The 27,575-nt window shown below is 37.5% G+C and overlaps 3 protein-coding genes across 3 annotated transcripts; 1 reads left to right on the top strand and 2 right to left on the bottom strand.

Annotated features, from left to right (window-relative positions):
- The first annotated feature begins 4,027 nt into the window (after positions 1–4,027).
- LOC137580740 (coiled-coil domain-containing protein 34) lies at positions 4,028–5,158 on the top strand. Its single transcript, XM_068294856.1, has one exon. It carries the CDS (start codon positions 4,028–4,030, stop codon positions 5,156–5,158), a length of 1,131 nt encoding a protein of 376 aa, XP_068150957.1.
- Positions 5,159–6,233: 1,075 nt separating this feature from the next.
- On the bottom strand, positions 6,234–12,551 carry LOC137580741 (uncharacterized). The gene is made up of 3 exons (XM_068294857.1): positions 8,269–12,551; positions 7,317–8,181; positions 6,234–6,335 (listed from the first exon to the last, which is right to left on the bottom strand). Exons 1-3 carry the CDS (start codon positions 12,549–12,551, stop codon positions 6,234–6,236), a joined length of 5,250 nt encoding a protein of 1,749 aa, XP_068150958.1.
- Positions 12,552–19,947: 7,396 nt separating this feature from the next.
- On the bottom strand, positions 19,948–23,669 carry LOC137581062 (uncharacterized). Its single transcript, XM_068295226.1, has 3 exons — positions 23,514–23,669; positions 21,231–21,331; positions 19,948–21,167 (listed from the first exon to the last, which is right to left on the bottom strand). The coding sequence occupies exon 3, from the start codon at positions 21,124–21,126 to the stop codon at positions 20,140–20,142; it is 987 nt and encodes a 328-aa protein (XP_068151327.1). The 5' UTR covers positions 21,127–21,167; positions 21,231–21,331; positions 23,514–23,669; the 3' UTR covers positions 19,948–20,139.
- Positions 23,670–27,575: the final 3,906 nt, after the last annotated feature.

The following is a 27,575-nucleotide window of genomic DNA, read 5'->3' on the forward strand; positions in this document are numbered from 1 at the left end:
AATGCCATACACATACATATGCACAGTTTTTCCCCCAAACAGATACCCACGCACACACACACAACACACTGGTATCGATAAATTGGCTTCTGGAACGTTTCACATGGGTAGGACAACAAAATGTTGCCATAATTGGTATTTTTGATATGCATACAATTTTTCGGACCAGGCCATAACCTCTGTCTCACTCCATTTGCTCCTCTCGCCGCCCCCCGTGTCACTCTTTTAAACTAATTAAATTATTATTTCCCACAAAATGGTGGTTCGCGGCTAGTATACAGAAAATATGCATACATATTGTTAGTCTTCTATCTATCTATTCATATTTATGTGCAATATATAAACTCATATATAAGCATAGTTGGGAACAACAAAATTAGATGCCAGAAAATGTGCGATACGACAATATTATTTTATATTTTAGTCTAGCTACCGTTTGCTCTATTAATTATCTAAAATTTGTATCATGAATATGGTCAAGTTAAAAATAAGTACAAGAAGAAGTAGGAGTTGGTGTTGTTCAATAGAATGGTTTATGGTAAGACGTATTGTATTTTTATGCCTATTCATACTATGTATAGCAAATAGTTTGAAAATAAGCTCCTTGAATTACCGTTAGTATTTACACTTATGTAAGCTCTTGCGCCAAGATTATATGTTACATAAATGAATTCGTTTAGTCTCTCTTGACTTTTGCTTTGATTAGCCTTTTGCCAATTTATTTTAATTAAAGTTATCGCAAATCTGATGAATTGAAATGCATTTTCCTTTTGTATATCTCTCCTAATTGGTACTAGTACGACGAGACTAATCAAAGGGCTTTTGAAAAGAGTTTCTGAGTAGTTGACATATTTTTTGAATTGTTCATATCTCTGCAATTTCTAAGCGATAGACATGAACTCAGGTGTAATAGAAAATTTAGAGTCAACCTCAGAGGATGGCAAATCTCCTACCAGAAAAATCCAATAAAAATTTATAAAAATTGAGTGAAACAAAAATTTATAAAATAGTTTAAAAAAGTTCATGAAAGTTTGGTCCAAGAAACTGTTTTACAAATGTGACTAATATAACTTTGTTAAATTTATTTGCCCAAACAATAACAATTGAATAAGAGAACCAACTACTAAAGACTACTAAATATGCCCTTTACTCATGGAAAAAACCTTCCAAAAACTTTTCTTTTTATATGGAACGATATGTTAATAAGTTGGAATTATGATTAGCCACTTATTAATTAGAGACTAAATTAAGTTATTACGATCACTGGCACTTTAGCATTATATTATCGGTTTGTGTCACTTTTATTATATTTGTTAATAAAAGTCGCTGGATACTTCTGATATAATTAAGACTAAGTCTTTTTTAAAATTCATTGACTTATAATTTTTTGAATAAACCTAAGGTTATCTCTTAATATTTAAAGAGGATTTTGTTTAAAGTATAATTTTATATGAACGTATAAATATTTTATTTGATTGAACAGTTGAATAACTGCCATGAATTAGTTCCCTTAAGTATGCTAGAAATGATCTCCACAAGGAATTCGATTGCTTAGTTCTGCTGTTAGTTCTGTTGTCCCTATACAAATTTTTGATGTAAAATATTTGGTTATATGTATAAGAAACTGATTGATTTTCAATTGTAGCGCATTTGCAGAAATTTTATAGCCGAACCATGGGCACTTAATATTTTTACCAATGCACTTTTCGTTTATTTTTCACACGCTATCAGTTTTCAATGAATTTTCATTTATTAAACAAGTTTTTCCTCTTGATATTTTTGTAGTCCTTTATTTTTGCGCCCCCTTTCGCACACTTGAAGCGTGCGTCGGTTATTCATCACGACTTTACCTGGGTAAACAAGAGGTGAATTGGTGCCATGGTGTGTGTGTGTGGGTGTGAGTTGATGGAGTGCAAGTGTGTGTAGCTGTGTGTGTGTGTGTGTATTTACATATGTCTTGGTGTGTATTAACACGCAGCATGCCGCCGTTCTTCACTCACTGCAATTGCCAATCAATGTTTGCGGAAAAAAATATTTGCTTCTCATTTTTTCCACACTCTTAGCTTTTACGAAATGTGTGTGTGTGTGTGTGTGTGTGTGTGTGCGTGTGCGTGTGTGTGTTTACGGGGATATATATGTCAGTGTGTATGTCCTGCGTGAGTCCTGTTTTTATTTTTCCTTTCTGATAAATCTGTCTAGGCTTGAAATGTACGCCATGCCGCTCAATTGCAGTGGATTAAATTATTAAAAAATGGTCGAATATACATACAAGCAGGAAAGATATAAAAGAACAACAACAAGAACCAAATTGTATGATTGGCAATGTATCTGTGTGTGTGTGTATGTGTCCAACGATGTCTGGTTATTGGTTAAAATGTGTGCGGCTACTTTAATTTGATTAACATTTAAATTGGTTGTGAGTGAATGAATATAGATACTTCGTTTTGGCCATATGTGTGTGTGTGTGTGGAAAATTTTCATGTTATTCTTGCACATAAAACATAAAAATTATTTTGTATTAGTTCTACATGCCCATAAATTCATTTATTTTAAATTAATTTATATTTGAATACAATAATAATATGCCGGCGTATTATATTAGTATGTCCCCTGGGAATTTTAATCAATATCCGCATTAAATTTGTAACTTACTCGCTGAACTAGACGTCGCGTCGTCTATATTAGACATAAAATCTAATTTTTTGAATAAGGGAATCCTAAAGTTAATAAGATTTGCTTAATTGAGATTCAAAGTATCTTTTAAGTTTAGTTAAATACTTAAACTCAATAAGGCAATTAGACTATATGGTTGTCATTGAGTTTGACGCATAAATTTCCATTCGTGAATCACAATCAATTTTTGTGTGCCTTCAAGCAGGAATATGAAAAAGAAATGATGAAAATAACTAAATCGCTTAAGGCCAAGTGCCTGTAAGGCTAACCGAAGCTCAAATAAAATTTTACCAGCACGCCATTTTCATATTAAATAACTTTGTATATATTTCCTGTGCTGGTGTTCTCTTTTTCTTTTCCCCTTTTTTTTGTTCTTCCTTTTATTTTTACTCATTTTCCCTCTGCCGTAGTTCTTGTTGTTGTTTCTCATTTTTATTTTATTGTTTCAGTTGAGCGACAGGTGAACAAATTCACAGCAGTTTTGAGCTTTAACCAAAAATGCGGAAGCAAAACGGAATCTTTAACCTCAAGGACAATCTTTTTTGTTGACTAATTGAATGAAAAGTTCAATTTTTTTGAAAATTCCTTAAGTTGTAGTACGAAGAGAATGAATGTCTCTTTAAGTATCTATCGTAGGGAGGCCCTTAGAGGTTTTGATCCGCAGGTGTTAAGAGAAAATATAGCATTAATATCGTATGTAGGCTCCACTCTGATTATTGCAAATGTTTTGCTATGAAGTGTAATCTTGACCACCCTTCGCTCTTTGTCCCTGGCCATAACCACATCAATAGCTGCCAAGAGTGCGTGTCGGATTTTAGTTACATAACTACACCACTCTAAATACGACTGTGTGTGTGTTTGAGTGTTCTTACGTGCATACATGGATGATGTGCATTATGAATCACTTTGAGGTATTCTGAGCTTTGAGTTTAATGCAGCTAATGAGTTGGATATTATCATAATGTATTTTGAGGTTTCAGCAATATTTGTTACTATAGTAAAAGTTTAACTGAATTTAACTGAATCTGAATCTTAAAACTTTAAAAGTTTAACTGAATCTATATCTATTATGATAAATAGTCATTGACATGTTATATAGAAGCAAAGCGTTCAAATTTATATTTCGATTCGACTTCTCATATCACAGTAGATATAATGTATAACGCCAAATATGTCAACATACATATACTTGAATAGGTTTATTGTTTCATACAACACAAATATAACAGATACACATTTCTATATACAAGGTTTACTTTTCTAGACCTGTGCAAATCTTCTGAACCAAGGAAGACGTATTGTAGTTACATATATTGAATTTAATCGACTTGTTTTAATGGCTTTCCTGGGACGAATGAATAGTGTGGGTGATCTGGTGGACTTTGAGGTTTTTCATGGTAGTCGTTCAAAAATCCAACAACCACATGTTCCAGCACAGGGGTTCGCTGAGATAAGCGAAGTTAGTATATCTCCAAAACATCACATGGAGAGAAAGTGCTCCAGGACATTTGTCAAGACGTACGATAGCTCCGAAAGGTGCGCTTCTAGGCATATGCCGGGTAGTCCGCGGACAGTACGTTATGTTCCCGGCTCCGTTTCATCCAGCGAAATCAATTCGATGGCCGAGACTGAGACGAGCACATTACGATGCTGTTCATCTGACTCAAGGGAAGTCATGGAAACGGAGACGGAAACCGAAACGCTGCATTTAATAACAGCAGCACCTGACTATCGAAATAATTTATTAGAACACCAGCAATTGGAGGAGGATAACCGCTTAACAGGTGATGAAGTAGATTTGGACTTGGATTTGGATAAAGATTCCAACACATCGATGTGTAGCTGGGAGGAGGCCTTGTCGCATCATTCTCTTCGTTCTCAGACTGAGAGCCAAAGCATTCAAGTGCCTTCTCTGACATTGCAGTCGGAGGCTACTTCTGTCAGTTACCATCATCATTATTGTATGGATCAATTGAAGCTGAATAGACCAGCTGGAGAGGCTTATGATAATTGGCTATCGGCGAAACGTCGACAGGTTCAGTATAAACAACAAGCAGCACGGGACTGGAAGGAGCAACAAAAGCAAAATACTATCCTGCGTCAGCAACTCTCCGAGCAGCGTTATCGAGAATGGTGCAAACGGAAAACGGAACAGTCCAGACGGCGACAAACCCAGCCAGAAAGGAATAATGGTCACATTATTACTCCACAAAGGACTGATACTGATGCCAACGTTCGACATTTACATGCCTGGGAATTGCAGAAACTTAAGCAAGCTGAGCAGCGTCGCCAGCAACAGGAAATGATGGCTTTAAGAAGGGAAAAGGAGAAATTTCAGCGTAAACAGAAATCAGAGCAAGCCTTTCAGCAATGGATGAAAAATGTGCATCAACGTCCCAAACCAGTGCCACTCAATCAAGGCCTGAAAACTCTCAGAGGAACCGTATCCCACATCTACATCAATCCCAACGAATGGGTTAATTAAGTCTACTCGACACATTAATAAATGTAAATACAGTTATCGAAATCTAACAAGAGCATTCATTATGTTTGAGAAGCCAATAGTTTTTCAGTTTAGTAGCTGTTAATCTAATGGTATTCGTTATCGTTTCTTGTTGTTCTTCTTTATACGTCACAGAAATCTTAAATCAAGGAGTTTAACTTGAGGCTTAAAGGACATATATTAAGGTGACCAATTGACAATCGTCTGTTAGTTCTTCAAAAGCTCTACACAAAATTTGAAGCTACTAAGTACTAATATCCTTGACGAAGAAATCCATGTACCTGGTTTCAGTATCATGTCAGAGAGGTTTAAATCAATTAAATCAATTCACAATATCTTATGTAAGGTTAGTGCAATTATCGTGCATATGAATTTGTCCCAAATTGATATCAATTCCAACTGCAAGCGCATTATTGGGGGCAATGTCAATTCAGCTTTAAAATTATGTATTAATGCATTGAACTGATTTCTATCAATGAAATTTTGTGTAACACATTCAAAGGCCACAAACTGCATAAAACCTACATCAATATACTATCAGAGCAAACTAATGGAATTTCATGTCTGAATATTGAGTAAGGCGGCGGGGGGGGTGGAGGCAAAAAGGTTTCTGGAAAGGGATTTTGGGTTGACTGTTGTGTGGTAACATTTCGCTTTGCGAATGTTGTTGTCGATAAAGGTAAACCGTGTTGCAGACGTCGTCGTCGTCATCGTGCGACTTGTTTGTAAATTATAAAATAATGTCGGTTGCCGTCTGCTAGTTTCTCTTTCTCTCGCTCTCACTTGTTTCATCTTCTTGCTTCTTGGTTTTGTTTTTGTGTGTTTTTTTTTTTTGCATGTGGTTTAAGGCGGCTGGTGTGGGCGGGGCCAACAATTTTTATGCCTGCACGGCTAAGTGGCACATTTTTTGGCTTAGACATCATAAGAAGTAAAGTGAAGTACAATGAGAGAGAGAGAGAGAGAGAAAGAGAGAGATTTTGTCGCTACTGCGGTGAGACGATTGCCGGGGAGTGGCATCAGAAGGGGGTCACTTGCATGCACTCGACTGTCGGTGCTGTCAAATAACTGACATTACCTCGCCGCCATCGTCGTCGTCGCCATCGCCATCGCCATTCTGGTTCTGGTCCTCATCCTCATTGTAGTCGCACACATTTCGTGACTTTGAACAATAAAAAATTTCGATTAGAATGTAAAAGTCTCCGCCCTTCCCGACAACGGCAACAACTGCAACGGCAATCAAATTCTATAAGACGGCCGCCAGCGGATCGAGGTAGGGGGAACCAGGGGCTGAACCGTAAGGGGGTGTGTCGCAGACGTATAATAGCAAAAAATAGCTAAATTGTATATTAATAGAAAATGAAATCTAGAATGTTATTTAGTTCAAAAAAACGAACTGCATTCAAACTAAAGCAAAAAAAAAAATATAAAACCAAATGGTAACCAAATTGTTGGGGGGATTCATTTGGCCGCAGGAGAATATCAGGTATGGCAACTCATAAGCCTTTATTGAACCAATATATAATTGTATAAGAAGGATATGCCTTTTCCCTCCATAAGTGGTTACAACAATAAAAGTTCCCTAAACTGGAAAAAAATTATTAGATGCAGGACGATTTGGCCATGTAGTTACTTATTATGCAGGCTAGAAAGTTAGTTTAGTTATTATTATTGATGAACAATAAACCACTGTGTTTAATTTCTCATAAGAACTTAACTTTATTTTTACTTAAACTTCACTGAACTGTGTCTGCCACTGCCAGAACACGTCTTGATCGTTCGTTTGCTTGCTTATTACTAAATTTTCAATTCTTACGCAACTACGTAGGTCATATAGGTTTATAAAGAGTGACAGAGACAGAGCATACCAGACTGACGCCAGTATATTCTAGAAAACTTAATAGAAAATACAAAAACAAAAGCATTGTGAGATGTGCAAGATCATTCATGAGTCTTTGCCTTGCTGCGTATAGCAATGCAAGTCAAATGACAATTGGTTCCTCAACATCCCGCCCCCCTGAAACTCCGTTTCTGAACCCGGTAGGGCTGCAATCCTTGTGATAGGGCGAGTGACTTCTCCTGATTTGGTGAGAACCTGAACCGCTCTGACGAGGCCATCATCTCCTGTGAACACCTGAGTTACCCGTCCTAAGAGCCATGCCGATGGGGGCGCGTTAGAGTCCTTGATGAGTACAAGTTTACCGATCGCAATGTTTGGTAACTTGGTGGTCCATTTCGGGCGCTGTTGTAGCGATGTCAAGTATTCTTGATGCCAACGCTTCCAAAATCCTTGAAGCATTGCTTGAACATGCTGCCAGTAGCTCAATCGATTGGTCGGAATCTGCAAATAGCCGTCTTCAGGAACTGCTGTATATGTTCTGCCAATTAAGAAATGTGCCGGTGACAGGTAGGCAATTTCAGTATCCGATGCTGTGCACAATGGTCGCGAATTAACGACAGATTCTATTTGCGAGAGCAGTGTGTGCATCTGCTCAAAGGTGAGGACGTTGGTTCCTATTACACGTCGCAAATGCAGCTTAACCGAGCGTACTGCCGACTCCCACTTACCACCCCAGTGTGGTGAATATGGAGGAATAAAATTCCATTTGATGCCTTGATCCGCAAGGGCTTTTGAAACGACATCATTGTGCTCGCGTGAAGCGAGAAGCTGTACCATTTCGTCTAGTGCACGTTTTGCACCAACAAAGTTGCGACCGTTATCGCTATACATTTGGGAGCACTTTCCACGACGAGCCATAAAACGTTTTAATGCCGCCAAGAATGTGTCGGTGCTGAGATCAGTGGCCAGCTCCAGATGAAGAGCTGAAGTAACCATACATACAAACAGGCAAATGTAGCCCTTTTCCTTCCTGGGGTTTCGTCCCTTGTGAACCTTCAACAAGATAGGTCCAGCATAATCGCATCCAGTATGCTCAAATGGAAAGGCTTGTCGCACTCGAACAGCCGGTAAATTGGCCATAAACTGATTTGCTGTGTGATGGCGCTGTCTAAAACAGTTTAAACACTCATGTGTGATACGTCGAATAAGGTTTCGTGCGCCAATGATCCAATATTTCTGGCGAATTATTACAAACATTGCTGAAACTCCTGGATGAAGATTGACCTTATGCTCATGTTTCAGCAGCAATTCCACAAGGCGATGTTGTTTCGGCAAAACTACTGGATGCTTGGCATCTGCAGGCAATTGCGACCTTTCCAAACGTCCACCCACACGTACAATTCCATCTTCGTCAACGAAGGGAGATAGTTTGCTTAAAATTGATCGTCGCTCCACCGATTGCTTCCTCAAAAGCAGCTGTCTATCGTCATTGAATTGATTTTGTGCCTGTCGTAGGCAAAACTTCCTTGCTCTGGTAACTTCATCGAACTTTAGAGGTCCTGAATATTTAGACTTGCTTGATTTGATTCGATGAACGAAGCGGAATACATATGCGACCACTCGAACCAGTCTGATCCAAGATGATGTCCTTCCGAGTAGTACCTCAAATGGGGAATCCTCAATATCCTTGGAAATGGTTGTCAAGATTTTGGTTTTGAACTCAAGTTCTGCTGCTGGCTTGAGAATTGAGCAGCAAGTTGGTGGTCTGTTCATTGTCTCTGAGTATAGTGTACAGTCGTGCAGCCAAGATGGTCCCTTCCACCATAGATCAAAGTTAATTAAGTCACTCGCTAGCATGCCTCGTGATGCACAGTCCGCAGGATTCTCTTTAGTGCTGACATGTCTCCAAGCGCTACGTGGTATGATCTCTAGTATTTCTGCCGTTCGGTTTGCAACAAATGTTTTAAGTTTACAGGGTTGATGCGAAAGCCATGACAAAACGATTGTAGAATCGGTCCATGCGTGTATCTTAACATCCTTCTGGCGCAGACCAGACCTTACTGCTTGGAATAAACGAGCTAATAGTAGAGCTCCGCAAAGTTCCAACCGTGGCAACGACTTCTGCTTTAATGGTGAAACTCTTGTTTTAGCTGCAATGAGTGCCACTCCGATGCTTCCATCTAGGTGTGTCACACGGTTGTAAATGACAGCAGAGTAAGCCTTTAACGAAGCATCTGAAAATCCATGGAGTTCGATGTCATCGGGTTGATTGTCTACAAATCGTGGTATCTTCAAGTTCCTTAACGTGAAAATGTCCTTTCTGAATGTTTGCCATAAGTGCGCTTGCTTCGTTGGCAGTTCCGAGTCCCAATCCAGATTAAGCAGCCATAATTCTTGGAGCAGAATTTTAAAATTGATCACCACTGGCGCCAAAATGCCGAGTGGGTCAAAGATGCGTGCCGTGTCAGATAGCACTTGTCGCTTCGTACAAGTCATATGTTCCGATAATGAAACCTTATATGTTAGGACGTCTTCTCCAGGACGCCAATGCAGCCCAAGCACCTTTGCTGCCATCTTTGAGAAATCGATTTCATTTCCCTCGTTGCTGGCAATTCGTTTACTATTCGAGACCCATTTGCTTAGCTCCAATTGTGCCCGTGACATAAGGAGTATCAGCTCTTCCTTAATGTCGAGCAGTTCTTGTTCGTTCATGGCTCCTGTCAGTACGTCATCGACGTAGAAATCATCCAAAAGTATCCTAGCCGCCCTTGGAAACTCGTATTCGTGATCAGTTGCCAGTTGTTCCAGCACTCTAACTGCCAGAAACGGTGCACATGCCGTGCCATAGGTGACTGTGGTCAACTTGTAATGCTTCAATGGTTCCTCAGGGTCTTCTCTCCAAAGGATTCGTTGAAAATTCTGATGTTCAGGGGCCACTAAAATCTGTCTGAACATTTTGACGATGTCCGCAGAAAATACGAATCTGTGCATTCGAAAACGCAGACAAACGTTGAAGAGGTTGCGTTGTATACATGGGCCAATGTGAAGTGCGTCGTTAAGAGATCGTCCATCCCGATCTTGAAATGATCCATCGAACACCACCCGCAGCTTGGCGCCTATGACTGGATGGTGTGGCAAATAGAATGACTTCATACATACGTTTGTGTCTTCGTCTGCAGCTACTTCCTTCATGTGACCCAGCTGGATATACTCTCTCATAAACTGAGTATATTTTAACTTCAAGCTGGAGTCCTTCATTAGACGACGCTCGACTGCGAGAAAGCGCGATCTTGCTCCTTGAAATGTATCCGCAAATTGTGGGTTTTGTTCCTTGAAGGGCAAATCGACTATGTATCTCCAATTCGAGTTGCGGTTGTGGGTACGGCGGAAGTGCGTTTCGACCTTTTCATCCTCTTTGTTTACAGTTGTGTGTGATGGAACTTCCTCTAGTTCCCAAAATCTTTGCAGTAGTCCATCTATATTAACCGTAGTCAGCAATGACGTAGATGATGTTTGCAATCTTGAAGTGTATACCGATGTGATTACCCATCCAAATATGGTGTTAACTGCAATAGGGTGCCCTTGACCATCGCATAACTTCTCTCCGGTGAGAACTAACCAAATGCAATCATTGCCCAGCAAAATGTCGATTGAGGCGTTAGTTCTGAAGTCAGGGTCAGCCATTTGGTATCCCTTAAATACCGACAGTGATGAAGCATCAATGTTTTTACGTGCCAATGGTGAGGTGATCTTTCCTAAAATGTGAGCTTTAATATCGATGCAATGACTCGACACACGAGACATCATCTGGAGATTGCAGAAACCTCTGGTTATTCCCGCCTTGACGTCTGAGATGCCCGATGTGGCAACTCGAAATGGCGAACGTGCAAGCCCCAACGTCTGTACGCACCGTTCCGAAATGAATGACAAGTCTGAGGCGCTATCCAATAAAATACGGCACGTCAGCAAGGCTCCTTGAGAATTTCGGACGTGTACCAATGCAGTAGGTAGAGTGCTTCTTCGTTGGCCATTTGGCTTACTGGGTCTGGTTACATTCATCATTGCTATCGCTGATGCCGCTGGTGACTCCTCAGAAACCTGGCCTGAGTTGCCTTGGTGCTGCTCTGAGCTATTTTGCGGTGTAGAATGGCCTTCAGAATGCAGCATAGAATGATGGCGGCGCTTGCAATACTTGCAAGAAGACTTCGAGCCACAAGCGCTTACTCCATGTCCAGTTCTCAAACAATTAAAACACGTATGTTTCTCCTTCGCAAAGGTGTAACGTTGCTTGACAGTCAAGCTCTGGAATTGAGGACAAGCCGACAGTATGTGCTCAGTACTATGACATTTCATACAATTACCTGTAATGGCAAGCATGGTGCGTGCTTGCCTTTTTCCCTTTTCATCCCTCGGTTTGCTCGCTACATGATCGATAACTTGACTGAGCTCAAGGCGATCGCATCGTGAGTCCAAAAACTTGAGCAACTCTTCAATGGTAGGATTTTCGATATCTTGGCTTTTGTCGATCCATTCACGTCGGGTAGCCTCATCAACCTTGTTGATGAGCAAGTATATGAGCCAACAGTCACGGCCCGTTTGTCCAGAAGCGTCTAAAGCCCGAATAACATCACTGGCTCCGCAAGTCAGAGCGCGTAGCGATGATGAGTTTTGCCCAACAGCTTTTGGCAATGCGGTGAATGTGTCCATCAGTAAATTCACCAAGTAACGGGGCTTTTCATATCGATCACTCAATGATTTCCATGCAGTGACGTAATTTGCATCCACTACGGGCAGATGCTGGATGAGTATCGCTGCTTCTCCTATGACGCATGACTTAAGGTGATGAAACTTTTGGATATTCGTTAAAGTTGTCTTTCCGTGAATGGTACTCTCAAACAGGTCTTTAAAGGCACGCCATTCCTTGTAATCTCCACCGAAGGGCTTGATGTTGATTTTCGGTAACTCACAATCTCTTGTTGCCGCTGTTGCAACCGACTGTGAGCCTGACGAAGACGAAGATTGCTGTGGCGAGAGCAATCTCTCAACCAATAGTTGCTGCTGCTCCATTTGACGCTGCTGGTGTTCCATTTGACTCTGCATCTGGAGTTCCATTTGACGCTGCTGGTGTTCCATTTGACTCTGCATCTGGAGTTGTAGTTGTTGCTGTTGATTCTGCATTTGTTGCAGAATTCCTTGGAAGAGCGAACCATCGTTACCAGCCGCGCCGATTTCTTCCAACTTGCCAGACGGAGCCAAGGCAGCTCGTAACGCCTTAAGGCGGGCATTTGCTATTTCATATTTCTCCTCGTATATCCCGAAGTCTTCGGTAGGGTCCACATAACCCTCTAGTTTGTCGTATTTGGCCAATTCGTCGCCAGACTTCACGAACTCGTTCCACGCATTGGACAAAGTTTCCAATTTGGTGTCAATTGCGAAGACGTCGGCATCCTGTGCAGGATTCTCTGCATATCCATATATGCGGGTAATGGTTGTCTTCAATCTTCCTCTGGCCTTTATGAATGTTTTCATTTCCTCCATGATGAAATACCAAGAAATCTCCACTGCTTGTGTGGACCAAAAATTTCAAGACGCGTCTTTTTCCAGAGATGTGTTCCCTCACGATCTCGTCGATTATATCGATAACAGATACCGATAGGCGAGTGGCGCCACCGTTTGTCCGCGCTTTTTCCAATAAGCACGCGATTGTCTATTCGATAGTAGGCCAGAACTATCGACTACTAACTTTGAGGTTAACAATTAATTGCAACCACGTTGCAACAAATTATTAAGCAATGAGTAACAAACAAACAATGCCCAACGATCCGGCTCGAAGGACCAAATTATGATGAACAATAAACCACTGTGTTTAATTTCTCATAAGAACTTAACTTTATTTTTACTTAAACTTCACTGAACTGTGTCTGCCACTGCCAGAACACGTCTTGATCGTTCGTTTGCTTGCTTATTACTAAATTTTCAATTCTTACGCAACTACGTAGGTCATATAGGTTTATAAAGAGTGACAGAGACAGAGCATACCAGACTGACGCCAGTATATTCTAGAAAACTTAATAGAAAATACAAAAACAAAAGCATTGTGAGATGTGCAAGATCATTCATGAGTCTTTGCCTTGCTGCGTATAGCAATGCAAGTCAAATGACAATTGGTTCCTCAACAATTATATACTAGTAAGACTGTCTAGTCTTAATCTTAAAACAAAGTAACAAACAAAGTTCCAGGTTATACAAATAAGTAAATGGTCAGAATGCTTATTTGTTATCATCTTTTCTATATACAAAGATAACACCAGCAAATGCTTAAATTTAAGGTTGTTTTTCGATTTTTTATTATTTCCATTTAAATTGTTTTTAAGCCTTATTTTTTCGAGTTTTTTTCTTTATCATTTTCTTCACCATTTTCCATGACATGCCCCCCGGTTTTTTCTTTTCTTTCATTTGATTTGCTGCTATTATTTTTCGTATTAACATAACTAATTCTTTTTTTACTACATCCGGCACGAGAGTACGTGCTTTAGGTGTCACCTCCATGATAAGTTGTTCCACTGTAAAATTGTCAATATTTGGATCATCTTCCATGCGCGATTTGTCCTTCAATATTTGCTTACATTGCAAACGCACTTCGTCCATCCATCCACATTCCCCAAGGCGTTGACTTAGCAAACATTTGATTTTCAAACGATCCTCATTCAATTCGTTTTGTTGGTCCATCAGGATGCTAGTGGTTAGGACATTTAATAAAGCAAAACATCTTAAGTTGTAAAATTAATGCAAAAATTGATTTACCTCTCAGCAACAGTGCTTGATTCTATTAAGAATTACCTTATTTATTTGACTGTCAAATATTGCTTATCTATAATTGAAATAAAAGTCAAAGCCAATTGAGTTATCGATTTTGTAAATATCGATTAATAATTTGGAAAAATGTTCAACACTGAAATTGTTATAAAACAGAAAAATACAGAATATACAATAAGGAGTAAGCCTGGAGGAGAATAAAAGTTCGAAATTACTACTTATTATATACTCTTTATCCTCTCTAGTTTAGGTTCGCTTTATTTTAGAATAATGGAAAAGTTATATTTTAAATTTAAATAGAACCACGAGACAATTACAATTTCAATACATCATTCATAACATGTGATTGTCCTTTGAAACGTTGTTCATCCTGCCTTTAGAAAAAGATAAATTCAAAACTAAAATAAATATTGCTTAGTTTTTGGGTTAAAAGTTCTTTTATGCGTGCCTTTTATGCAACAAAATCATAAATTTACTTATGTAACATGAACATCCTTGTGTTGGCATTTTACTTAAACTTTTTTGTTTAGAGAAAAATCTTTATTTAATCAGCCATAGTTTTTGGCAAAAGTTTGTTTGGCTCTGGCAATTGTTTTTTGTCCTTTGACATTTTGTTTAGCATACTTTGCAGCGCTTTCATATGGGAGATGCGAGTCAGTTATTTGCTGCAATCAAATAAAAACTTTTCGAAAATTACAAAAAAAAAAAAAAAAAAAAATAAAAGAAGAGGAAAACAAAAATGAAAACAATGTAGCAAGGAAATGAAAGTGGAAAGCAGAAGCTAGGCAAATCCCCAAGAGAATGCCTACTGTCTTCGGATGTTGAAGAAAAATCTAATAACTGTTAAATCACCTGCAAAATGTTCATTTCACAGTGCCATAAACACAGCGCGTCCTTGGTCGACCCTTGTTGTAGGCTTAAACACTTACAAGGACTTAACCACCTTTTGTTCTATACATTTTACCTTTTCCTTTTTACGTAGCCCTGTCTGTCACTTTAATCTGGCCCCAGCACGCATACGAAAGAAGTCCTGCGAAGGACAATCAAGTCTCTCGCATGTGCTCCTCTGTGTGTGTGTGTGTGTGTGCGTTTCATTTAAGAAAAAGTTTGCATGCCATGTCTTGGCCGGATTGCAAAAAAGTTATTAACACGCGGCTTTGACTTGAATAAGTCATATGGTAGACGTCTCCCAAATCGGAGTTGGCTGACTAACTGACTGACTGACGAGGCGAGCTGCCTATTACACATATCCTAGACAATCCTGAAAAGTAATGTGAAACTTTTAATTGTTATATAATAAAAAAAGCTATTGAAATAACAAGATTTTGAAATAAGTATGTATGAGAGGATGGATCAATTTTAAATAGTTTATTTTGTAATCACATTAAACTTACAAACAATTACAAATGCAGAAATATATTATTTTATAACTGCTCAAATTTGAAACCAAGAAAAAGTATAATTTCAGAGAATGAATATACAGAAATTACTTGTGACTCAGTTGAATTTCAAATATAATTTGGTCTGCCCCTTTGGGATAAAACTTTTTGGGAAAAATAGGTATATATCTCTCCATGCTGAATTATTCAAAATAACTAACTGAAATGTTAATTTAATTTCAACCAAGTTTCTGAGAAGTGTGCATAGTAGTTGAATGTAGATGCATTTGCCCTGCACGGCTTTAAATAAATTGAATAAGTATGCTAGGTCAGAGGAAACAAGTTTGAAACATTTCTTAATTAGGTTTATGAGTTTTATTATGCCAAGCACCTGACAAAATTCCCACAGAAGCGGTCAGCCAGGTGTCCGGCCTAGGCCAAAAGCGAGAAAAACTTTTCTTTTTTGCGCCTGAGAAAATATTAAATATGCCACAAAAAAAAAAAAAAACAAACCCAAAAAATCTCTAACACAGAAAAACTTTTTGGCTTTTGTTCAAGTTTCGTTGAATTTTTATGGTTCAATTGCAAGAGTGGAGTAGAAGTAGAAGAGCAGCCAACTATCAATGACATTGACAACAATGGCCAATTTGTAGTTGAGATTCTTGAGGAGCATAAATTATACCTTGCCCTCTAATTGGATGATGGTGGAAAAGAAGACGATGACTACTAACCAAGACGAGGTCGGATGGCGACACTTGAAATCAAAATTCACGAGAAACTGGGGAAGGTTGCTAAGGTAGAGGAATGGCTTTGTGACATTCCTTCGGCGTAAATGCGAAGAGGCAGCAAGGCGTAACATGCGATAAAATTGACTTGAAAACGTGTTTCAAATCTAAAATTAACTGCTACTGACGTAGCAAGTCAGTCAGTCAATCTGATGTCCTGCATGTAAATGACTTGTTAATGATGTCCACAGTTCCCCATTTCGCTCAATCTGTCTCTCTTTTGTCCCCCGTCTCTCTTTCTTCTCTGTCTCTGTTTTTTTTTCCATCTAGTGTCATAGTTTGCCTGCCTAATTACAGACATAAATTTCCCATTTTTTCTGACTACTCTACTGGGGCTTTAATAGTTTTCATTCTCGCCTTTTTTGTCCCCTGTCCTAGGTCAAGCTATTGGTTACTTGTAAATGCCATGCTGATTAGCACAAGTCGTGAATTTCAATTTGCTTTTAATTAATTGTTGTTTTAAAATTTCTTTTGCGTGTTAATGTGAGTTCCAGAGTCATACATATCTAATCCAATTTTCAGGTAAAACTTCTAATTGCAGTCAATTAGGTATTTTAGTGCATTTCAACGGAAAAAGTCGAAAGAAGTTTAAATGCTTCTCTTATTAGATATTGCAGATAGTTCGACTATAAAATAATGTTATCTAGACTAATAATTGTAAGCCTAAAGTTATATGAATATGAATATTACGAACCTGTTAATCGATTTAAGTAAGTTTCAGACATTGTTTAATGGCCTATTTGCAAGTGCCAGGTAGATCACACAAACGAATCATGGGCCGCTTTCAAGCAGAGCAAGTTTTATTATAAAACAATTTTTGCATATCAATCCTCATCGGTGTGAATGCTGCCAACTGCTTGGTCCCCAGACACAGTCCATTTTAGGTCGCTAAACCAAAAAAAAAGAAGACAAGATAAATTTCAACGTGTTTAGTTCTAAAAACAATGAAAAGGCCTCTCTCTGCCATTTCAAAACAATACCGCCCATTGGGTCCATAAATAATGCAATGGCAGAAAGAAAAGAAAAGAAGGAAAAACAGAAAAAAACTCTCTCTCTCTCTCTGTGTAAGACAGAGGTGCTTGCTAGCTTTGAAAGGTAGTTGGATTTTTTGGTTCAGACAATGGGCCACATATTTATCACACTGATGTCAGGTGATCAATAACTGAAGGGCGGGAGGAGTCGTGTAAAGAGCAATGATGATGAGTGATGTGCGAACATTGAACAATTGCTGAAGAGGTGATTGAAAATAAACTAATGGATATGACACATAATACATAAGCCATAACAAAAGTGAATTGTCTTCGAGATTAAAAAGAGATTTCAAAAAATATCGGGATATATACTGTTAAATATACAAACTTCTGAGTAACACCCTCGACAACATTTGCATTGTGATTTTTTGTGGAGTTGTATTTAAAATTATAGTCATTAAATTGATATTGAATCGTCAATGTCAAGTCCTTGAAAACTCGCAACATATTAAAACAAGCAGTTTTTACATACGAATTATCCTTCACTCGACTTTTTTTCAAAAACATCAAATGTTAATACTGAATTAAGCCGTTGGATCCAGTCATTGACCTGCGAAGTTTATCATAACTTGAGTTGATCGAAAATTTATATGGCAATACAGTATAACGATTCTTGATATCTATTTTTCTAAATGTCTTAAAAATTTAAATATACTCATGTGTTATTTTATATTAGATGTTTATCTGTATTAGTTTTGACATTTAATATATATTGAAATATTTAAAGCTTACTTCTTAAGGGGACATGTTTAAAACACTTTACCTAAATGTAATAACAAGTGATTTATTTACATTCGTTATCCATTTACTTTATTGCAAACCAAACGATTGTAGGGTTATAGTAAGAAAAGTCGAGACATTCAATAATGATTTAAAGGTTTCAAGGACTTGATGTAAATTTGAGTGCCAGAAATATTGAATTTCATTGCAGTGGACACACACAGGCAATAAGCTACATAGATTGTTCTACTAGGGTGAAGGGGAAACCAAAATTTAATGGAATATTCCCTGGTCAAATTCTGTGGACTTCTATTTCCAGGTTATCTCTGTCTTTCAAGCTGAAATGAACACTACAATAATATCAAAGCGAAAGTGCGTAAACAATGCAAACAACATGGATATTCAACTCTACCAATTTCAATTTGACTCTCCCCATGCTCCAATGGCAAATGCAACAAAAGCAACACCAAACAAGAACAACAACAACAGCAACATATTCGGCAAGACGCAAACAAAGAACAACAACTACAAGTTGCACTAACAAGAACAACACAAACTAGTTAGTGCAAACTACATTGATGACGAATAACATGCTTCAATACCTTCCAAATTTAATCCTGCCAATGCTCAAGCAACCAGTACTGACCACTTCTCACCACCATCCTCATCATTTCAGTGTCTATCTAACCCACACACATGGTTATCCCACACACAGACACACACACACACACATATGTACACTTGAGTAAACATTGACCTGGCACAGTGACCACTGATCACTGCAAAATAAACGGATCTTAAAGTTATTATTTCCAACTGTAATTAATGTTGAATCGAAAATGATCTTATAAAGACTGCAACAAAGTTTTATGAAAATTATAATTCTCCTTCCTTTGGTTGAAATAATTATAAAGCTACCTGAAGAACTATATTTATATTTTTTCAAAAAGGTAATACATTTTAAAAGAACTACAAAAAGGAGCATTTCGAGTTAGCAGAACAGTTTAGTTTTAGTTTGATATTAACTAAAGAAAGATATACTTATTCATAAGCAAAAGTAATTATTTTTAAATATTTGTAAATTGTTGTTAATTTTTTAACATAGTTTTTGTTTACAAGTGAATAAGATTTCGTTGTTTTATTTAAAAATTATGAATCTTCTTGCTATGTTGAAGCATATGAATAAATCACATTATAAATGACTTTAAAAGGAGCTAACCAAGGATTTCCTTAAGGAGTGGAAAGTCTATATTAGATTAGTCAGTTTTTAAATGATGCATTTTGTATAAAAAAATAATGCTATCCTGTAGGAGATTGTTAAATTGCAAAAATATTTTTGAAGCAATTGCAATATAAGTAAGGTTTTTTAACCACAGTGCTTCATACGGCATATGCAGAAGCTTTGTTTGTATGTGTGTGTGTATGTGTGTGCGTGCGTGTGTGGCTGGTGTGTGGAGGATAGTAACCAGACCAACGTTGACCTCATCAAAAGGATGGCCAACGTCTTTTTGGTCTTTTTGTTTGCCCAGCTTTGCACGGCCTTTGACTTTGCCGAAGGGTCGGTGATGAGGCGAGGGCCAGAAGAGCAGTAAAATTGTGCAAATGAACTTTAGGCCTTTGGTTGAGTTTTGTTTGCATTTTGGTTTTTCCCTTTACCATGAAGCGTCCACCAAGTACCTCCTCTGCTCCACATCATGTTCGCCTCATGATGCGCCTAAAAACATGTTTTATTTTATTTTGAACAATATAATTTTGTGACCTTACACACACAGTGTTGAAAAACTAATGAAAATGGGCAGAACTTTTACTATCCCTCGTCCCCCCTCGTTTTTGGTAAACCACCCAACAACGCCCATGCATTCCTGGACATGTATACATATGTAGCATGTCGAACAACAATTGAAATCCTATTGAATGTCCTGCCGTTTCCTGTCCAGTGCAGTCATCTCTTCGATTTTTGCTTAACATTGTTTTTATCGATAAAAACCTTTTATCAATGAGGAATCTGATGGCATGGAGTGGATGGGTGGATGGATACGGGGATATCTTGGATATCTTGTTGACATCGGGTATTGGTTTACAAAATTGGTTAAATTCTGTTGGCACACAATTGTGTAAATTGACTTTTGCAAAATAATGTTTTGAGTGCTGTGCAAAAAGGGAAAAATATGTAAATATTTAAATCGAAAGACATTTGCATTCATTTGGAATGTAATATTAAGTGCAAAATTCAAGATCCAATTCTTTTAATTTGTTTTCAACTTATTTTCTAGTAGAAAGAAACTTTCTTCCTTTTCTTTAAACATATATTTTCGATACAATTTCTTTAGAATGGCCAAATAATTTTATACACAACAATTCTTAATGCGCTTGATTAACGATCAACTTATCTCTCTTAATACTTATTAATAATGGTCTTCTGCCAGTGCTGGGGATTGATATACAACTGAGAGATAGTGCCACGCAGCGAGTCCATGCCCTGATTCAGGGGTACAGGCTTGGGTTTGGTAGACACTTTGCTCATCCACTTTTCCCAGGCCATTTTCGCCTCTTTTCTACGATTCTGCTCTTCTAAGGTCTTTAGCAATTCGGCTCGTTTTATGGCCTCGCGTTGACGTTGTCGTTGCTCTTGTTTCTTTAGCCACCATCCTTGGACCTCTTTCCGAATGTTATCGGGTGATGTATTCCGATTGGATTTTTCACTAGCTGATTTTATGGAACAAGCCGCTTTGAATCCGGCGATCTGAAGATGACGATTCATCCGTTGATCTGATAACTGACGTGCCTTATTTTTAAGCCATTCCTTGTAGCAAGTTTGGGCCTTACGCTTGCGTTCCTCTATCTTATTCTGCTCCTGATCACGTACAGCCTTGACGAGCAGTTGCTTCTTCTGTCGTTCCTGCTCCTTTGCGGAATACCAATTATCATAAGCCGCATCTGGCTCACGTCCGACCTTCATGGATTGGATCTGCGCCCGATAGCTCATGGAGCTGGCCTTTGAGCCAAGAGCCAGAGACGGCACCACGCTCTGACTTCCCGACTGCTTCAGTCCGCCATACATTTCCGACCAACTGCAAAGGGATTCGGCGGACAATGAATGATTCCCATTTACTGGTGGTGGTGTATACGAAGACGAGTCGTCGCTACTGGCAACTTGTGAAACACTTTGATTGTCAGTTAAAATATATGTACGCGAACTGCCTCCGCCTTCTAATACGGCCTTATTGTCGGTGGCGTTTGATATTTGATCGCTTGATTGTGAGAGAGGAGAATCGAATTCCCCCGATGAGGATCGACCAAGATTTATACGTGTACGGCCAGTATAGACTTCGTCGCGCAGGACAATGTGTCCCGAGGAGCTAACACGTCCACAGAATGCCATAATGATTATTGTTTTGTGTTGATTGGTTTATTGTGTAGCGGCTTAAAAAAATACAAAAGACGATACATTAATTTTATACAATTATTATATAATTTGTTATTTACCTGCTTGATGCGGCTACCAACGACTGAGCAACTAATTCAAAGATTCTAACTTGCAGAAACTTGACTTAGAGCTCGAAACTAACTATGATAAGCAATCTAATCTATTGACAAAATAAAACATGATATTAGTAAATTTCAAATCTCACAAGTTGCTTAGTTTTTGAAATGTTTTTATATAATTTCAAATATTTTCCTAAAGGCAAGAAACTTTTGTTCATTATAGGTTTCCGATTCTTATGGATTTAGCTTGGGAATAACAAAAAAATCTCCCAATCATAACTATTACAGATGCAAAATCAATCAGTGCACTTTTTTTTGCTGCATTTTCCCAAATACTTGTGCAATTTTCTGGGTCCGCTGTCAATAGACATTAACCGCTTATCAATGCGGATGCATAAAATATTTGTCATCACACTCCTGTGCACACAATTAAACCTGCACCACTTTGACAATCGCCTCATTCCCCTCTCCTCTCATGCCCAGCAAGGAACAATTTTAATTACAATGCAGCGAGCACAACAACAACAACAAAAAATCGGAGGAGAAAAAAATATAATAAAGAATACCTTGACGCTGATGTGTGTCCCATGTAAACCTCAGTTGCCGACACATCAGCAAATGGCGGCGGCTCATTGACATTTCCGCTGATTACTTTATGGCCACACACATACACACACACACACACATGGACAGGAACACACGCACACTAGCTATGCAGGTTCATATAACGCACCGACGCCTGTCGCGACATGACATGACATTTCAACAACCCATTCTTCCGCCGTGTTTACCCCTTTGGCTCATAAAGTGACCAGCTTGACCGTCCGGTCTCGAGCATATATTTTTGTAGGGTATAATTACTTTTTAATGCTGCTGGGCTTTAGCTGAACTGAAACAATTTACATACTACATATGGTATCCTTGAGATCGTATTAAATGGAATGCTTTAAATATATATATATTCAGGTTTAAAACGATTTTGAAGTATTCACCACAACTGCCCACATTTTTCTTCGATTTTGGAAAGGAATATTCACCTTATAAACACATTTTTCTGATTTCTTGAAGAGTAATTGTAAATATTCTATCAATACCCTGTTTTGGCGATAATTCTAAAACTTCAGTAACCGAAGCGGAATTCGAAAGGAAATACATTGACTTAACCATATCTAGTTCTTATTGAAGGAACTAGAAATCTTGCTTATACTTGTTAAGTAACAATACAAACATTTTTTTAAGACTTTTCCTGTTTTTTCACAGTAATTTGAATTTTATTTTATTTTTTTGAAATTTTTTAAAAGGTTTTAAAGTTTTTATCGAAGGGTCAAAGAAACTAAAATAATTTAAGCTGCTTAATTTTCAAACGTACAGACGAAACACTGGATTATTCATTGAATTATTGATAGCTGAGCTTACTTTGTTATTTAAGTTATAGAATTAAAGACAGTGAGTAAATAGTTTGAAAGTAATTATCTAAGGCGAGAAAATTGATATAGAGTATTGAAGCATTCTGTGTATTCTCTTAACAAGTTGGGTCCCATTGTCTTTGCCAATATTCCTGTTCACAAGAGTCTGCACTGACAGTAGTATAATTTTAAGCGCACATACCGCGCACATAGTAGTCACACACACACATACACACACACAAATACAAGTTTGTGGAAACACCGAAAATCTCAAAATTTAATGACAGACTAATTATGCGTGCAAATGGTTTATAAATATTTTATAATGCCAACGTTGACCGTGACTGCTGGAGCGGAGTAAAGCGAGAGTTGTGGCCACAAATACTCCATCCATTCTTTACTTTTCACCCCCAATCCTCTCACCTCTCTTCACAACACACACCTCACACTCTGTAGTTCTATATGCATTTCGACTTTTCGACTGTATATATGTACATATAAACGAATAAGTGAGTCTGTATATGTGTATATGATTGTGCTTGTGTTTTTGCGCATCGCTGATTGCATTGCGGTTTTACGACTTCATTATTGTTAATTATACGCCGTGTTGCCTGTCCCCAGTATGACCTCAACTGCATTCACTCTCTCCTTTTAAACGTATAGAAAATTTTTGCATGCAACTGTCAAAAATGTTATTGCACATGCGAAAACAAATAATAGAGCGAGAGAAGGAGAAAAAAATTACTAATTCATTGTGCATACGACAAGGACACACTGTCACACAGTCAGGAATTAATACCAGATATAAACAATCGATATTCAAATACATCAGATCACAATATATATCTTTTGTCTCATCGTGCAAATAAATACTTACTTGATAATGTTAAAAATTCACAACAAAAGCGTAAATGCCTTTTAATTGGACACAATAAAAATGTATCTCAAGGAACAACTTTTTCCAGAACAAGGAAAAAAAATTTTAATTTTTCAATTTTTTTTTATTTTGTATGTAATTTTTATATGTTTATGTTTCAGCACTAGATGCTTTCTATTTGAAACTAAAATCAATGTTTATTTGGTTTGAATTTGTTACCCGAGCGAAAGCAATATATTTATTTAATTTGCTTTACTTTATTTTAGTTAATTAACTAACTGTAATGTAATTTCTATATTGTGAAATTGAACAAAAAGGCTTTCAATTAAATTTATTTGTGTGAAATTAAAATGAAATTCAGTTGAATGTGTAAATAATAATTTGGCAACGACTTTGAAATACTAAGAAAAAACAAGTACTGACTAAAATAAAGATTTGTCTGTTCTATATTTAAATAAAGAAATCATCTCGATCTATTGACTAATCCAATAGTAGTTTAGATTCAGATTCTTATTTACACCAGGCAGTCCCTGCACAAATATACCCATTTTGCAAGCGATTACAAGGTATATAAAGAACCTGTTGATTGATTTGCATTGGTATTTCATGAATGAATTAAATTTGCGAATTGCAATCAGAGAGTTATTATTCTTTTTTTTCCGAAATTTCACAATAGAAATGAAATTCACAATGCACTCCAGTGTGAATATCCAAACCATTCACTATAGCGTCTGGCATTCCAGAGTACACATAAGAAGCCTTCAATGTCATCAGGCTGAAATGCTAATGCATAAATGCTAACAAATTTGATATCAGAAGAGGCGTACTTAAGTTAAAATACTCGTACAATACATTGACTGGCCCTCCCCGTTCTTGCCTATTTTGGGCAAATGACTTGGCCAATTCCCCTTACTGATTTCACATGCATACCAAGAAGAAAGACATTGGGGGCGTGCCCACCACACACTGTAGTCCTGTGAATTTGATTTGGAATTTGTAAATATGGTCACGTATGTTATTATAACAAATATCTTTCATGGTTATGTTTATATGTTTCTGCTCTCGCACATTTGCTGTGAATTCAGCCTGCTTACAACAAATTGACTTTTGTCTTACGCATTTGAAATTGTCGCCCACACACATACGCACACACACCCAGACATACACGCAGACACACGCCACACATAGTCGTTTCTATGACTATTGTAAAATTTGAATTTATATTGAATTTATGCCGTGCTTGGAGATTCTAATTAAATCATTTTACGCAATTTGCTTTGGTTAAAAGCTAATCGTAAAAGAGAAAGCTTATTTGATATTTGGCTTATGATATTAAAGTCAAATTTTATTATATCACACATAATATTTAAGAGAAATAGAATGGAATTAGATCAAGAAATGTATCTTCTGTTATAAGTGAGTATTAGCTAACATTTTCTATTTGTATCTCCCAGATTTAAACATTTTTATATTTTTATAGTATCAAGAATCAGTCTTATCAATATTTAATTAATTTTATGTTTTCCTATTCCTTTAATAAGGTATTATTTGTTTTTAATGAGAAATCATTTCATTTATTAGAAATATTGAAGTTTCTTATACCTTGAAGTCTCTAGAATGAAGTTATATGATCTTGGCTTGAATCTAGAGGGTCTCTTGATTAGTAAACAAATTCTTAATTGGTCGTTGTATTTGCACAGTTGGCTTACAACTCTCTCTGTTCATAGGCAGTGAAAAATAAAGAGTACTTGTTTCAGTATAATGGTGGAATATTAAACTTTACATTTGACTTAATTGAAGCTGTCGTTGGAGTAACAATCGGTTGTAGAACAATTCTTAACTAACTCAAACAGTCTGCAACTACAGTTCCATCACTTCTCTGTCCTCAATTGCACTTAAGCAAGGCATACAAACAATTCCAGAGCACTTCACACTATCTCTCCTCTATGGCTCTAACTAAGCCTTGTTCAAGAAACTTTCTTTCCAACTTGCATAGAGCAAAAAAAAAAAAAGAGGCAAAGCAAAAACTTAATTAAGCATAATAGAGCTCTCATTTCTCTCACGGCATTTCATTGCTAGGTTCATTTTTTTCACCCTCTCTCTCTCCCTCTCTCTTCTCCTGGTTTAGTGCCTAAGTAGCTGTTGGTAATTTGCGCTTAGCCACACTTACAGACCAACGCCCCCCAAAGAGCAAAAGTGGAGTAAGAAACAGAGACAGAAAAAATACAAGAAAGAGAAATAGAGAGAGAGAGTATGTAAACGGGAGTCCGTTGCACATTTTAATTGCATTTCCGCTATTTTTGATGCCTTTTGCATTTATAATGCGATGGGAGACAACGGTCGACTTATCTCTAGGGGGCACGTCCTGAGAAAAATAATTCAATTAATTACAAAGCGGACAGGTGCAAGATAGAGCTATGCTTAATATTAATCATACGCCGTGTAAACATTGCGCTCTCAAAAAAAAAACAAAATCCAAAGTGTTTGGGAAAAAAAAAAAGGGAAAAACATGAAGTCGTGTAGAAGGACCCTTGATGATACGCATTTGTATCTAATAAACATGTTTATTTCATTAGCCATGCCCGTGCGGACATTTCTTCGTTCTTTTTTTTAGGTCACTCCCCCAGGACATCATTTGCCATGCCACGATTTTCGACATGAAAAATGCGTTCGCGAAAAAGTCGTGCCACATTCGCTCTTTATGATTGGGATTTGCGGGCACTAATGTGCCGTTTCTGTGTGTTTTTTTTCTGCTCTTCGTTGGCCTAGTAACATTATTTTTTTTTTCGCAGAGTTCTGCTGTCGACATCATTACAAATAAATTGAGCGTGAAAGATACATTTCACCTACATCCATTGACATGACTCAGATAGGCAGCATCTCAGCCTCTCTTATTCTCAAGAGGTTTTCAGGGCCAACTTAGAAATGTGAATATGTGTGTGGGTTTGATGGAATGGTGCGACGGTGTTTTATTTGACTTTCAATTTTTTAGTGTTGACTTGTGAGAAAGTTTTGCTGTCAGAGAATGTTAGAGGCGGCAAAGACCTTGAAAATTAAATTCTTATGTAGAATTTACATCTTTCTACTAAAGTTATACATAATTCATTGCAAAGTAGTTTCATGTTAAGTAAATATTAATCAAATCCAAATCAATGGACTTGGTTAATTTGTAAAAATTAAACTACAAAAATTATATTGAATTAGCCATATTAATATTATTTTTGCAACTTATATTATAATTGAATTTATTTTTTGCTTGTCTCAATGTTCAGTCAGTCAATTAGATTAAGTTAATACAACTAATCCATTAAAAACATAAAACATGTATATTTCGCTGACTCCGATAAACGTGTGTATATCTAAATATTCAGTTACTGAAATGCTAATGAGGTTAATGTTTGCATTGAACTCAAAATGGCGGCCAAAAGCCATCCTCCATCATAAGCGCATCCATGGGATGGCAAAAGGAAGTAGTAAAAAACATTTTGCCAGCAAACAAATAGACTGTGGAAGGGATTGCCAGTCAGTCATAGACAGAACAGGACAGACCTGAGAAGACCAACTAATCAAGGTAATGAAATCAGTTTTATTTCAGCTTATACTCGTATTTTTCCCCCTGGACTTGGCATGGCCAATGCAAGTCCTGAATTTGCTGTTCAGGAAGGCGAAATGAGGGTTTGCAAATAGAAGGGCAGTTCAAAGTGTTTGCTAAGCAGTTGAAGGAGGTGAGGTATAAGGAAGGGTAACCTGGGTCTCACTTTTTTGAACTTGTACAGTTGTCGGAAATTTCTCTTTCTTTTTATTTTTTGTTTGGCTTATGTGGCGGGTACTTACTGCGCTGACTGTCTGGTCTAATGTGTGGGTTTCGGTTTGCAGTTAAAGAGTTTTTTTTATTCTATTTTATAAACATGCAAAATTAAAAGTATTAAAATGGCCTCAACCGTGGAAAGTATACAAAAGTTGAGATTAATGGCGAGGTTAAGAGATTAAAGGTAAAAACATTTGCCAAATGGACAGTGGAAAGGGGTAAAATATATTTTGCTAATTAATATAATCAACAAA

This window comes from Drosophila tropicalis, unplaced genomic scaffold, assembly GCF_018151085.1.
Source record: "Drosophila tropicalis isolate 14030-0801.00 unplaced genomic scaffold, ASM1815108v1 contig_845, whole genome shotgun sequence".
Lineage (NCBI taxonomy): Eukaryota > Metazoa > Arthropoda > Insecta > Diptera > Drosophilidae > Drosophila > Drosophila tropicalis.

Bases quoted from the DNA above. Each gene is read 5' to 3' on its own strand.
- LOC137580740 (XM_068294856.1), top strand. From the start codon at position 4,028: ATGAATAGTGTGGGTGATCTGGTGGACTTTGAGGTTTTTCATGGTAGT.
- LOC137581062 (XM_068295226.1), bottom strand. From the start codon at position 21,126: ATGGCATTCTGTGGACGTGTTAGCTCCTCGGGACACATTGTCCTGCGC.
- LOC137580741 (XM_068294857.1), bottom strand. From the start codon at position 12,551: ATGGAGGAAATGAAAACATTCATAAAGGCCAGAGGAAGATTGAAGACA. The intron at 8,182-8,268 runs GTTTGTAATAAT...AAACTGTTTTAG, and splicing joins CATCCAGGAGTTTCAGCAAT to ACAGCGCCATCACACAGCAA. The intron at 6,336-7,316 runs GTAACTCAGGTG...TATTGTTCAAAG, and splicing joins CGGCATGGCTCTTAGGACGG to TCACGAAATGTGTGCGACTA.